A 13,258-nucleotide genomic window follows, 5' to 3' on the forward strand; every position below is an offset into this window, starting at 1 on the left:
GGCTATTTTTTTTAAACTGGTGTGGGGTGTTTGTGTGGTGTTTTCACTGTTACTGTGTGTGTGTGTGTGTGCGCACACACACACACACACACACACACACACACAAATACTTTACACATTGCTTTTGAGATACGCCTGATTGTTCGCGCCAATCTACCAAGGAGTGAGCAGGGGATCATCTTCACTGTGTGGCTCCCTTATCCTAACTAGAGTGAGGGTCCCTACCTGGACAGGTTGCAAACCACTGCCAACTAGAGACTCCATTTCTAACATCCATGAAGGTAAATAAATTAAATGTATACATCTGAAATTAGACCTACTGTACTGATGAAGATAATTGTATATTTATATATATTTTATAATATTATATTTAGCAATAGCATTTTATGTAAGTCAGTTTGAAAATGTACACACAAAAATCAAGAGTATGTAATAGAATATTGCATTTATTGAAAACACATTGTATTCACACAATAATGCTGCCGTTAGTTACAGGAAATTAAACAAGGGAAATATTACAGAAGCCAACGAACTATATATTTCAGAGAGGGTTTTGAACCTCTTCATTAGCTACTGAAACCAAAACGCTTCCTGATATGGATCTGGAGGAATATGAAATGTTGCCATTTTAAACTCTTCTCAATACACAAGTTTGGAGAATTAAAATTGGCCAAATCAACAATGCGATAATGGCACATACCATTCAACCATGAATTATAAGTATGTTTTTTCAGCTCCCTTCCAGTTTGTAATCTGTTAGAATGCAAACACTAAGAGTAAATCTACTTAACTACTCTTCGTTGGGATACCTTCCACTATGAGACCAAGCTGCTCATTTTTTATTTTTATTTTATGAAAGATTTTTTCATAACATAATTACTTAAGTTCCAAAGTGCCCCCAAAACTAATATACTAACAAACATAATTTGTAACATATACTTTAACACAATAGCAGGAACATGAATTTTCACTTATCAACTTGTTACATTTATGTCATAGATATGGTGTCTGGTCAGTCTTCTGTAAAGAAAAAAAAATGTCTGTGCTGTATTGGCTGCACAATATGAGGAGTGAATGTCTGTCCTAGTAGAATCACATGTTTGAATTAACTGCGCAGTGCTCACGTCTTATTCACTTTGAGATTCAACATTAGTCTTATCTCTGTCATTTCTCGCATGCATTAACAAATGTTGAATAACGCACAAACAGTGTTGGAAATCACAAGAAGGAGCCAGCTCGACTTAATTTTTTCAACAGATGCTGTTCCCTTAACATTGTTTATGAAATGGAGCAGGTAAATCCTGGGTCTCCTTTACCCAAGAAATTGGGAACACAAATTCTTCATCAAAATGTGGATGTTGCATGAGGCTGACAAGGCAGCTAAAGCAGCGTCTGTGCCAAACATTTAAAAAAAAAAAATTCTACCCTTGCCGATGGAGGTATTTGGTTAATGTTCTGCAGCATAGTACCTATGTATTCTCAATGCATTTTAAGTAAAGCATATCAGAGAATTGTGCTGGTCGGAAATTACATTGACTCACCAGACTGTCCCAGGTCTCCCTCATTTTATCCATGGTACTTGTGGATTCAGCACACCATCCTGAACAGTGGAATGAGATCTGAAGTCCGTTTAAATTTTGGTTTGGGACAGAATCTGTATTCCTTGGACCTGTCCTGACCAGTGGGTGACAGGCCATAGTTCTCTGGGCCTCAGTGCTTCTGCTTGTTCATTTGGGCTTCTTCGTGCAAGTAAGTTTGAAACATTAACCAAACACGAGAAACCTTTCAGCTCAGGCTTCTGTGACTTGACCTTCAGTCGTGTGGAGCTGACGTTTCTCAGTCTGAAGCATGAGCCTTCAGCTGAATGCTTCATTATTTATCATCCAAATACTCCGGGTCGTCAGAACGTTTAGGTGTCGGTCAAGCACCTGCAGGACCCTCTTCCAACCTGAGCGAATGTGCACTGTTTGTCACTGACGCTTGTATTTCCATGAACTGTTCTTTTTAGTTAAATAAATATTTATGTCTAAGAAGAATTTAACTGTGCAAGCATTCCGTGACCGTCCATTTGTATCTCCAATAATGCTCCTCTTACTCATTGCACCCCAGAGGATGCTGTGGCGGTTGTTGTGGTTACCAAGGCCGCAGGGTACTTAAACAGTGACTTTGGTCTGTTGGCAGATTGAGAACCTAGGAAGAGCAGCTTTTGCTTCTTTGCTTATTCTTTGCCTGCCGGCCGCTAAGTGGTTAAAATCCGGGCTCGAAGCAGCAGTGTTGGCTGTTCTGACTCATCTGTGTGGGTAGCAGCACCACCTATCCTTGAGTGTGGGGGCGTTCTCCAACTTCTCTTCGCAGCCTGGCAGACGTGCCTGCTCTCACCTTGTGGATTCTGTAGAGCTCTCCCCACCCCCACCCACCAGGGTAGCTTGCTAGTGTTTTCGGAATTCACTACTTGCGTAGCTTTTGCTCCCCACTTCATAAAGGATTTAGTCACAGGCCTCAGGAGCCTACTTGTTTTCTTGCAAGACCGTGTTTCTTCGAAATCTTTTCCTTCCAGGGTTCCTTCTGTCTCCCAACCAGTGCTTAATATGAGCCGGTGGTTTCCGGTGTTACACCCCCCTCCAATAAATGTATTATGTACTAAATATTTGGGTACAGGTGCTTCAAGTTGGGTATGGTAAGGTGTTTGTCGAATTTCCCTGGGGATTTTTACATACACATGCAGATAAGATACAAACACGCACATCCCCTCGCCCTCTGTTTTAAAGGTCTTAAAATATGGTTATTTTTCAAAATATTGAGTTGTAAGTACCTGTCAATATCCGCACTCCTTTCCATTCCTGCTGCTTCTTAAGCAGCCTTTCTACTCTGCTTCTCATACAATGTATTTTAACCAGCATGATTGTTGGGAAATTTGAAGCACCACACACCCCCTCAATATTACTTAACCAAGTTACGCCCCTGATCTTACAATACCTAAAAAACAGTTGCTGGTGCATATGGACACCAGACCCTAAACTCTGTAAAGCTTTCCTTATAAAACCACAGCCAAACTATGTGTGATTTAGGAAATTGCTTAAAAAACCCAGAACTGCTCAGGTAATACTATGACTGAAGGAAGATGCTCCTGAACGTAACAAGAAATGAAAATTGATAGCTGAATTAAAACACAAACGTTTTTCATACTTAGAGTGGACTTCAGTAGTAATAACTTCCTTCATCAACCTCCGAGTTCCTGTTTAACTCTAGTCCCATGGCTGAAGGTAATCTAGGAGCTTTCCTGATCATGCTAGCTACAAGAACCCTAGGAGACTGTCTTTAGACTGCAGCCTGCTCTTGGCCTTCAAGTCTCAGCAAGCACCTTAAACCCCTCACAAATCTTATGAGGAATCTTCTCGTATCTAAGGTTCCTGCAGAAGCTCTAAGCTACCACCTCCTAGTCCTGTTTTTTTGTTGAATATGTAAATTAATCTGCCACGCAGGCCTCATCATCTTTGCCCCAAAAATTACTAGTGTTTTCACCAAGGCATCTTCTGCTGTCTATCCATTTCACCACTTCCTTTCCGTCTAAGCTTTTCACTGGCTTCCTATTACCATGTGCTTAGCCTTTCATATACTCTGACTCACCCTGAAGCCAGTTTAGGTCAAAGGTCCTTCCTTCTTCCAAATAAAGCTGCAAAGATATTCACAGAAACTAACAGTCGGCTCTAGACTTCCATCCCATGGGACCATACTTTGATACAAAAAGAAATACATCAGTGAACCATCCTGAGTACAAGCAACAAAGCTTTGGAATTCGCTGCCATCAAAGATGGACATCCATAAGAAAGGCAGTGAAGATCTGGCTTTTCCAAAGAGCATTGCACAATTAGTTGACCGTAGTTTTTGGCACCAGTAGAGGGATTAGATAACATGAAACTTGATCAGATGGCACTATGGATGGTAGGCACTATCTCTTGCTCAACTATCTCTCACCCTCTTTTGCGCCAGTCCATGCATATGCGCAGCAGCTTCTCCGTTCACCCAAAACTTTTCTGTACACTTGCAACATGTAGCCGGTGTAGGTCACAGTGCAGTCACGCATTTCCTCTTTATTCATGGTTAACGTCTGTAAGCCGAAGCATCTTGGCTCTCAATTCTTTTGCTTCACTACACACCCAAGGCATAAAGCTGAAAGAGCACAACTTCTTCCTCTCCTCAAATATACAGCATCAAAACATTATTGACATTGATTGGAGCAGCGTGTTTCTATCATGTGGCCAAACACTCCTACGTTGTGGCAGGCTCCCCGCCTTGCCAGGGTTAAGAAGCGCTATACAAATGCAACTGCAATGCGTTTGAGAAGTAATGCGAAACTGCCAAATTCTACCCCTTGTTTTCTTTAATTGGTATGGTTTTATTTCATTCACAGAAGTGGTAGGAATATAGTATGTGTAGCTTGGTGGTGCAGTTAATATAAACTACCTAAATGAATATCTACTTCCATCCCCTCGCATACAATCCTTCAGTACTTCAGAGTAGAGCCTTGTTCAGGGTTTTTAGAGCGAGCTATTTTTCTCATTGACGCTCCTTTTCTTTCTTTGTAGAGGCTGGTGTTTTTTGTTTTTGCGTTTTGTTTTTTTAAATATATAACCTCCTGCTCCACTCCCCTGTCGGTTTCACATTCTTTCTTCCTTGTTTGAGCAAGCCTGGGCTGTAGTGTACGTTCATATTTGGCACAGCAGAGAATGAAGCTCCCTCTGCACACATTGCCTGTCCGGCCTGCACGGCATGAATTCATGGTTTTACCTAGGGTCTTACTTTGATGATTGCTATCCGACATCGTTAATTGGTTAACATTACTGCAACACATTGTCCTTTTGTTGCTCCTAGTTTTCCAGTCCTAAAAGCAGCACAGTTTGGGAGCTGAAATATAAAAATGTGTTTGTCATGGTGGACTTGCGCCTGAGAGAAGGCGGAGGAGGGCGCTGTGCGAGGGGTTAGAAAACAGAAACAATCAAGTTCAGAGTTTTTACAGATACCACTTTTGCCTTCGTGCCTCTTACTCTTCCGAGGTTCGCTATCAAGCAGCATTAGGGCTGCATTGGTGCAGTTCAAGAATCCAGAATCCCTCATTTCCTCCTCTTCCATCTTCTACTTCTTTATGAAGGCATTCAACAGTTCTGAGCAGCCTGGAGACGGCATCGGTACTATACAATCAAGCAGTGCTTAATTTGTGCGTGTTGTTGCCGGTGCGGAGCACAGACATTTATTTTGGAGGGCCGGAACTTATTTTTCTGCCTCATACATTTACTGCGAGCAAAAGACACATATAGGAAAGACGGAGGAAAAGAAAAACGAAAAAGCGTCGCAATGGAAGAAAGCAGAAAGCTGCAAGAGTGAGCTGAAGGTGCAGGGAGTGGCTTTAAATGGATTGACGACGCCCGAGGTGGCTTCGGGATTACACTGCCTCAGTATTCCGTGTTCGTACATTTAATTGCAGCAGCCACGTGTTTAAGAGGAGGGCTTTGGGCACCAGCACATTTTTATTTTCAAATTAAGCACTGCAAGAAAGCAGTTTATGCTTCATTCAATCCTTTCTCCCCTTGTGCTCTTATCTTCTCCCTCTCCGGTTTCCTTCTTTTTTCTCGTTCTGTCCTCCGGACCAGTATGACACCTCATCAGTTTACCTTAAGTGTAATGAATGCTTCTAAAATAGTGTAGCTGTGTTCCCTGGATATTTTTGACATGGCCATTTACTTGCCTTCTTTCTTCTGAGGTTGCAGAAGCACGCTCTTCAGGCTTCAGATACACGGACTTTGTTTAAAACGTTTTTTTTTTTTTTTGTCATCATTTCGTGACACAAGATTGGAACTGTGTGAGGGGGCGAGGATTACAGATAGATCAACATAAGACAACATCATGGGTATAGTCCCCTACCCTGTTACATATGAACCAATGGAGCACATGCAGAGCTGCTGCAAAAAGATTTTTATTCTGACACCCACAGGTGGCCGTTGTGTACCATCTTTTTTGCAGGTCCTACCTGGTAGCTCCTTATTTTGACTTTCGGTGGCAGATTATAAAGTGCAACTCAAATTATTTAGGGTGTCGGCCCGAAAAGCTAAAATCTGCAGACTGATTTTACGTTCTTAACCTAATTTCCATACTTTTAAATGTCGCTTCCTTGAGAAAAACCTAAATATTTAATTTTGTTGTGCTTGTACTATGTACCCTTCGAAGAGCAAAAATACCTCCCTCAGCATGCAGTGACACTGCTTCTGCCGGACTCCGCTCGCAAGGCAGTATGAGTAAACTCTCAGTTGCAAAACTACCTTTTTCTGATCAGGTTTTTGGGAGACTGCAGATTTCACGCTTTGGGCCATCTCCTGCAAAGTGCCCCCAGGTATTCCGATACGGTCTTTAAAAATAGTTGAGTTGACCAGGATGAAGATGTAGATCAGAAGCCTAGAGAAGGAACTCAGTAGCCAAGGTTCATCCATATTATTTGCAGCCTTAAAAGTGCTTCTGCTGGAAGGCTGACTTCAAGACATGGCTTTAGGGCAGCAGTAGCATTACGATGAACTGAATGTGCAGTGGGAGGGATAAACGTGCTGGAATTTTGATGGCAGTTTGCTTGATTTGTTCAGTGGCATGCCAAGTCATTTTAAAAACCTTATCTCAAACTCTGTGTCTTCTGCACTGACTGGAAACCAAGACTCGTGGCTTGTTTGCCTTTGGTTCTGATAGATATTTGCTCTGCAGCTGGCTGCGCATGGAGTCTAATGGTACTTCTCTGAATTGAATCACAAGTATAAATTGACCTGTCACTGTTGAGAGAGAAACTGCCTGGTGGCAGAACAGAACTTCTGAAGAGCCAATGCATCTTTGGGCCATTGCTGGTCCAGAACCATAGGAGTTTAAGTAACGAGAACTTCTTCAAGAAAATCTTGTGTATTTGATTACAGTAGAGATAACCGCCCCTCCGAGTCTACACAAGTGAACTAGGGTTATAAAGGCCAGTGCTTAAGTACCAGCAAACTCAACTGCTTTAGGCGTGTCAACCTACATATTTGAACATCTGCAAAATCCCAACAAAAAGGTGGGTTGCTACACCCAGACAAGACATTTCTCCTGGCCTTACAAGAGCCTGTGAAGCACCTCTGGACTGATGTTCCTGAAGACCTTTAATGGTGCTGCGTTGCTTTCATTTCCCCATTATAACCTTTGATCTCCCGAACAAATTCTTTCCACTTTCCTCTTCTGTTTTTTAGCTTGGTGTGAACATTACAAGTTCTTCCATTCTGGCAGTGTTATTGCTTATTTGTACCATCACCACATACAGATTTTCTCTGAGAAATGCTTTATTGCTGGGCCTGACTAGCCAAGATGAGCTAAAGTTACACCCCTTGAAGTTGATTACCTCTGTTTTCCAAAGTTTGTTAGAGAGATATGAAAAAGTATTAAATACTTGTTTCTCTGTTCAGGCAGTTTATTGTTGAATTGTGTCCAATGAGTATGTATGTTAATAACATTCCATCATATGTAACAGCCAGTATATGCTTTACAACATTGGTCACTTCTTCAGGACCTATCTAAGATAACAGTGGTCTTCACATTCTCTTCTCTAAATTCTCTGTCTAAGATCTGAAGATAATGGGGGTCATTACAACTCTGGCGGACGAAAATGTCTGTCTGCCGAAGACCCGATGGTCAGGATGCCGCCAGTGTGGCTGCCTTCCTGCGGGCCCCATTAAGAGTTTCCTGTTGGGTCAGTGAGCTGAAACGGTGTTTCCGCCCACTGGCCCAGCGGGAAACTGCCTAAAATATTGATGCCGACTCATAATGGAGCTGGTAGCAATGCTGTAATGCGTAGGGTGCAGCGATGTTCACTATCTGCAAATCAGACAGTGATCATCACGAAGGGACTGGCTAGGTGGGCCCATGCACTGCCCGTGCCAAGCGCATGGGCGTTGCATGGACCCTCGTGGAGCCCCTTGCACCCCGTCTCTGTCTGCGGTTACATGGCGATGCTACCGCCGTGTAAAAGTGGGCAGAAAAGGGAGTCGTAATCCCCAGGGCAGCATCGCCCTGGCAGATTAGGACTGCCAGTCTCTCCTGTGGAGGAAAACTGGTGGTGCCTGCGGTCTGAGTGTGGCCCTACTGCCACAGTTACAATGTGGCTGTCGGTCCACCACAATGGTTGCGGTCTGACCGCCACCACGTCAGGGTTGTAATGACCCCCACTGTCTTTGAACAGTTGACTATCAAATGCTACGCTGTAAACTGAGATTTTCGAACAAGGATTATTTATGTAATCACCATGATAATTGTATCAATTTTCTGTTCAACAGTTATGCTTGGATTGTTGATTTCTGAGACTATAAAAAAAAAAAAAAAGAGAAGCAAGTCTATCTAGCGTGAACTGAAGTTACACTCCTTAGAACTGGTTCACCACTGAAGATGTGCTCTTTGGGGCACAGGCCCAGCACTCACCAAGACTGAAACCCTTTCTCCTACTCATAGCCAGACGTGCCACTTTCATTGCAGTGATATAAGAGAAGAGCAACAGATAATATCAGAAGGGTACAAGCTGACAATAGGAGAGATCTTCCTCTAATTGGAATAAAAGTGTGGACTGGGGGCCCTAAAAACACTTTATATGAACTGCAAGCAAAAACAATGGAATCGCTGCATAGTATGAAAAAGTATGTTTTGACACTTGTTTACATTGTCACATAAGCCAAGAGCAGAATGAGATACGCTGCAAGGGGTCTTCGGTAGTTACATGTCTTTCAAGCAGGGCTGTAGGCATTATCACAAGTCTGTATAGGACTTGATTGCGCCTTATGTAGTATGAGCTTGACTGACTGCTGCTTCACTACCTACACTTGCTGTGTATCTAGTGTGTCAGTTGACAGTGTCTGCTGTTAAGTGTCCTTCCAGTCCTGCTGGATGCACCTCTGATGCTAGGTCATTGGGCCTTGTTGTTGCATGCAATTAGGATGTAGTATTCCGAATGATCTGAAATAGCGAGGAGGGAGTTGATGACTGATTTGAAAAGATTCAGAGAAATTATTCCTGCAGCAGTCTTGCTTGATTTGTCTGATTACTTGCTTTTCTTTTTCCTCATCAGTATATAGAGACAATCGGCAACAGACAGAGTGAGCTGGAGAACTATGTAACTGAAGGTTACAAGACAGCACTCATGGAGGAGAGGAGACGGTACTGCTTCTTGGTGGAAAAACAGTGTGCTGTTGCCAAGCACTCTCTGGCTTACCACACCAAGGTAAGTATGTGCTGCATGAGGTTGCTAAGACTCTACATGCCTACTGCCATAAAAAGGTGAACATTGCAGCTAGCTGCAGTGCAAGGGAAGTTACGGGCCTCCCACTGTGACATGACATGGCACGAAGAGCACATCTTGGTCAATGCTCAACCCTAAAGTGACAAAGTAATTCGGGGAATGGGGCACATTCTGTAGCCAGAGATGGCTTTGCTGAGAACGCTCTGGATGGAACCAAATTTGGCATCCTCTCTACTACTGGTGAATAAATTGAGGCACCAGGGGGACCCCTTTTGTGTTTACAGGCCCGTTGCCAGCTAATTGTATTCAGAGACCAAGAGACCAGTCAGTGCTCTGATGTAAACCCAGGAGCATGCCGTAAGGGGTGTGTTTGGGGTATAACACCCCCTCTCCCAAAAAAATGTATTTTTAGCTTGGTAGTTGAGTCTGGGGGCCCAGAGTAGGGTCTGCTGCGCCTGTGTTGGTTTTTCACACCTTTTTAGTTGGGAAGTTTGAAATTCACAGCCTCTGGATCTCACTGACTAAGCTACACCACTGTGTAAACCTCTCCATTCCTCCCACGCCTCACCTGATTCACCAAAGCTCAGCTCCTCCACTGGGTGAGCGGGTAATGGGAGGTAAAGGAACTGAGCTGAGAGGTGTTGAACACAACACGTGGTATGCAGAAAAAATAGTAAATGATTTTTATGCTAAATCGGCGGTTGAAGGAGACTGCTGTGTTTGGGACTTTAACGCTGACAGCTCCATACGTCCTTCTAAACATTAACACTCCTGCTTTGGACCAATTTGCCGATTCTAAAGGACATCTCTCTCTGTACCATCCCACCATGACAAAGGTAGGAAGGCAGTCAGCCCCAGTGCTGGGGGTCCGACAAGGGTAGTGTCATTCCCATTTCATGCTATGATATAGGATGGGCTCCCGGTTTCATGTTGTGTGGCTTTTTGTTTTTGTTTTTTGGTTTTTTTTTTTTACATTTCCATCTGTATTTATCCATATTTATTTTTGGCCATCTTATTGGTATTTACCCATATTTAGTTTTGAGAATAAATTGAGTTGCAAAACTGTAGATTTCCATATTTATTTATACTGATGAACATGCCATCATACTTTGATGCTTGTCGCGTATTAGCAAATTAAGCAGCCAAATATAACGAAACATTCTACCCACAGGTAAATGTTATTATTATACTTCATATATATGTTAACATAAGCTTGTATTTAAGGAAATCACATCCTGTTTGTGTATTTTTTTTTTTTTTTTAACTCCCCATGCTGTCTATCTGCTCAGTAGTTGGCCCTGAATCCACAAAATAGAGCGTGGCAAGTCACTCATAAGAAGCACAATTTTCAGTATTTTTGTTTTCACTTTTAAAAATAAATATAGACTGGAAACTTGTTTTCTGTCTGTATTTATCTGTAAAAATGAGCAAAAACGGAAAACTGGGAGCCTTCATGATAGGTAACTAAGTGTAGTAGTTGCGGTTCAGGGCACACTGGTGCATGATCCATCCCATCCCATCGTTTGCAGAGATGTTTAAGGCATGGTTAAAGCGGAAATGTGCCCAGGGGCCCCACATTATAAGTGGTACCCTGTGAAAGTGAACTTTTTCTGTCTGGCCTTTCTCTGTTCTGGTTCTCTCTTTAAACCTCTGAACGTACCTCTGTCCTGAATCAGTCACTTTAACTAGTATCATCTTAAGGTTTTTTGGTGTCTCGGGCAGGACATATTTCAACTGTTGTGTGTCCCTGTTGCAGTTTGAAATATAATTAAGTATTGTTCAGCATCACAGAGGGTATGAACCATCAAGAAATTGGTAAAAATAAAGTATGTAAACGTGTTCCATACAGGGGCTCTCAAAATGTCTTGCCCCGTCCCCAAAGACCTTATGATGACACGGATACTATGATGCAGAAAGGGGGCCCAGCCGCTCCTACGACACTGGGCTGAGGTGTAGATTTCTACATCCAACCCTAGTGTGATAAAGCTGAAGGAAACAGCCTGTTCTGCCCATCCCTACTGTGGAATGGTGAACAGGCACAGACGCCCTAGAGCAATAAACTGTGGCAGAAACCGTACCCACCCACTCATATGCAATAGGTGAAAAGCAGAGTACAGCAACCAGTTAACAGGCATTTAATGCCAAAACAAATTGTAGGAAACTGTCGTTTTCCGGCTCACTACCAGTGATGGTGGTGGTCTGGTGAAGCTAGCTAGCCTTACAGCAGTGCTCATCTCCATGCTGCGGGTTCCAGAAAAGAGCAACATCCAGGTTTGTTTACATTTCCGGTGAAGCGGACATCTTCATCATAGTAGTGGTGCTTATAGCACTGCAGCGCCGTTCCACAAACACTACCCCACCCTCCCCACCCCAGCACTCTAGAGGAGGCTACCGTGCACCTCCAGCTGTGCACCTTCTTTCAGCAGAGAATGGCGCTCCTTTTTCTGTCAATAGCGTGTGACTCATGCTATTTCATGTTTCTTCTGCAGTGTGAGAGCAGGTCCCTCCCCCCTTCCTTTCTACCTGCCTCAGCTGAGCTCACAAAGGCGCTCCTGCTTCCCCGCCATTTACCATAGACTGCGAGATCCCTGCTAGCTTGAAGAGCTCATCAATTCATCCGAAGGGAGGGGGGCGAAAGCGATTAAAAAAAAATGAAAGCTGTTGTTCCAGACTCCCACATGCACACTTTGTGCTGCCCACATCTTTGGTGCAGCGGGCCAAGTGAGGCGGAGGAGCCAAGGACAGCAAGCTGGGATCTTTGGCAGGGCTCTGCAGCCCCCCAGAGGCCAACCGGGTGACATGCGCCCGGCTCTGCTCGGAGCAGTATTAGGCCTCGCCCCATAGCGTTTGTATTTATTATCGGGTTCTCCACACATTCACTGCCGCAGCCTTTCACTGATGTCTTTTCCAACCCCGCTTGCCGTCTCTACACCAGACGATCACCTGGACTTGTGTGCGTGGGCGTCTCTCCTGCACACATGCGTGACCTTGGACTCCCACTTCTTTAGCATGCTGGGTTTACCTCTTCACATCTTACATAAGTAGGCCTGGAGGAATGGCAGTGGTGTTCCTCGGCCCTTGGGCAACAGACCATTGCATATCCCATCTTCCCCAAGGGAGAGGGTCCAGAGATCTGTTGTGACTACCCTTCTGTGGCTTGTTGAAATGTGTTGAATGCCTCGCTTGTGCATGCTCTACTGAAGCAACGGAGGTCTTTTTCTTCTAGCCTTGACAGCTGTGACCTCTTGTGACAGTACAAATAAACTATTGAAGTATCTCACTTGCAGTAGGGTGACAGCCAAGGGTATAGAGGGATTAGAGGACGAACGTTGCCAAACACTGGACAGGAGTCACGCTGCTGGATACACCTTCAAAGTTCACATGCGTCTCTTCTAGGGTTCTTGCCTTTTGATTGGTGCAGAGGAGCGGAAAATGGTTGCCTTCCGATTACCCAATGAAATGTCTATCAATGGCTGCTTTCCAATGCAGTTTGAGGGATCAGTAGTAAGGAATTTTTCTGTAGGTTTGCAGAAAAAATATTGTATCTGTGTGTTCATACTGCTTGATGTGTTTTCTCTGCAGGGTAAAGATGTGCTTAATCAGAAGGTGCCATCCTGGCAGCAGTCCTGCAGTGAACCCAACAAAATCCCTGACCGTGCCATGCAGCTGATGCAACAGATGGCCATTGGCAGCAACGGCTCCATACTCTCTGGCCCCATGACCTCCTCAAAATCCAGCCTGTCCATCTCTGAGCCCATCCCTGGTGCCAAGCCCCTGCCTGTGCCACCCGAGCTGGCTCCATTTGTTGGGGTACGTACCTTGCCTATGAATATTCTTAGTTTGACGATACCTTCTTGTGTGAATTTTCCTGTCACCATTCCTTTTGTTAAGATGACTTGCTAGAATAAAATCCAAGTATTCACCTCTACATCTTTCCGGTGGTTTAGGGAATTGGTCAGACTGTTAGAGAAA

At 43.8% G+C, this 13,258-nt stretch overlaps 1 protein-coding gene across 3 annotated transcripts in view; it reads left to right on the forward strand.

The window, feature by feature from the left end:
* Positions 1-13,258, forward strand: part of BAIAP2 (BAR/IMD domain containing adaptor protein 2) — a 260,008-nt gene that overhangs the window by 175,458 nt on the left and 71,292 nt on the right. For all 3 annotated transcript variants that reach the window (XM_069199737.1, XM_069199739.1, XM_069199738.1), the window contains exons 7-8: positions 9,116-9,268; positions 12,869-13,096. In XM_069199737.1, the coding sequence (XP_069055838.1) occupies positions 9,116-9,268; positions 12,869-13,096 (381 nt within the window). The remainder of the gene's footprint in view (positions 1-9,115; positions 9,269-12,868; positions 13,097-13,258) is intronic.

The sequence above is a fragment of the Pleurodeles waltl genome, chromosome 7 (assembly GCF_031143425.1).
Source record: "Pleurodeles waltl isolate 20211129_DDA chromosome 7, aPleWal1.hap1.20221129, whole genome shotgun sequence".
Taxonomy (NCBI): Eukaryota; Metazoa; Chordata; class Amphibia; order Caudata; family Salamandridae; genus Pleurodeles; species Pleurodeles waltl.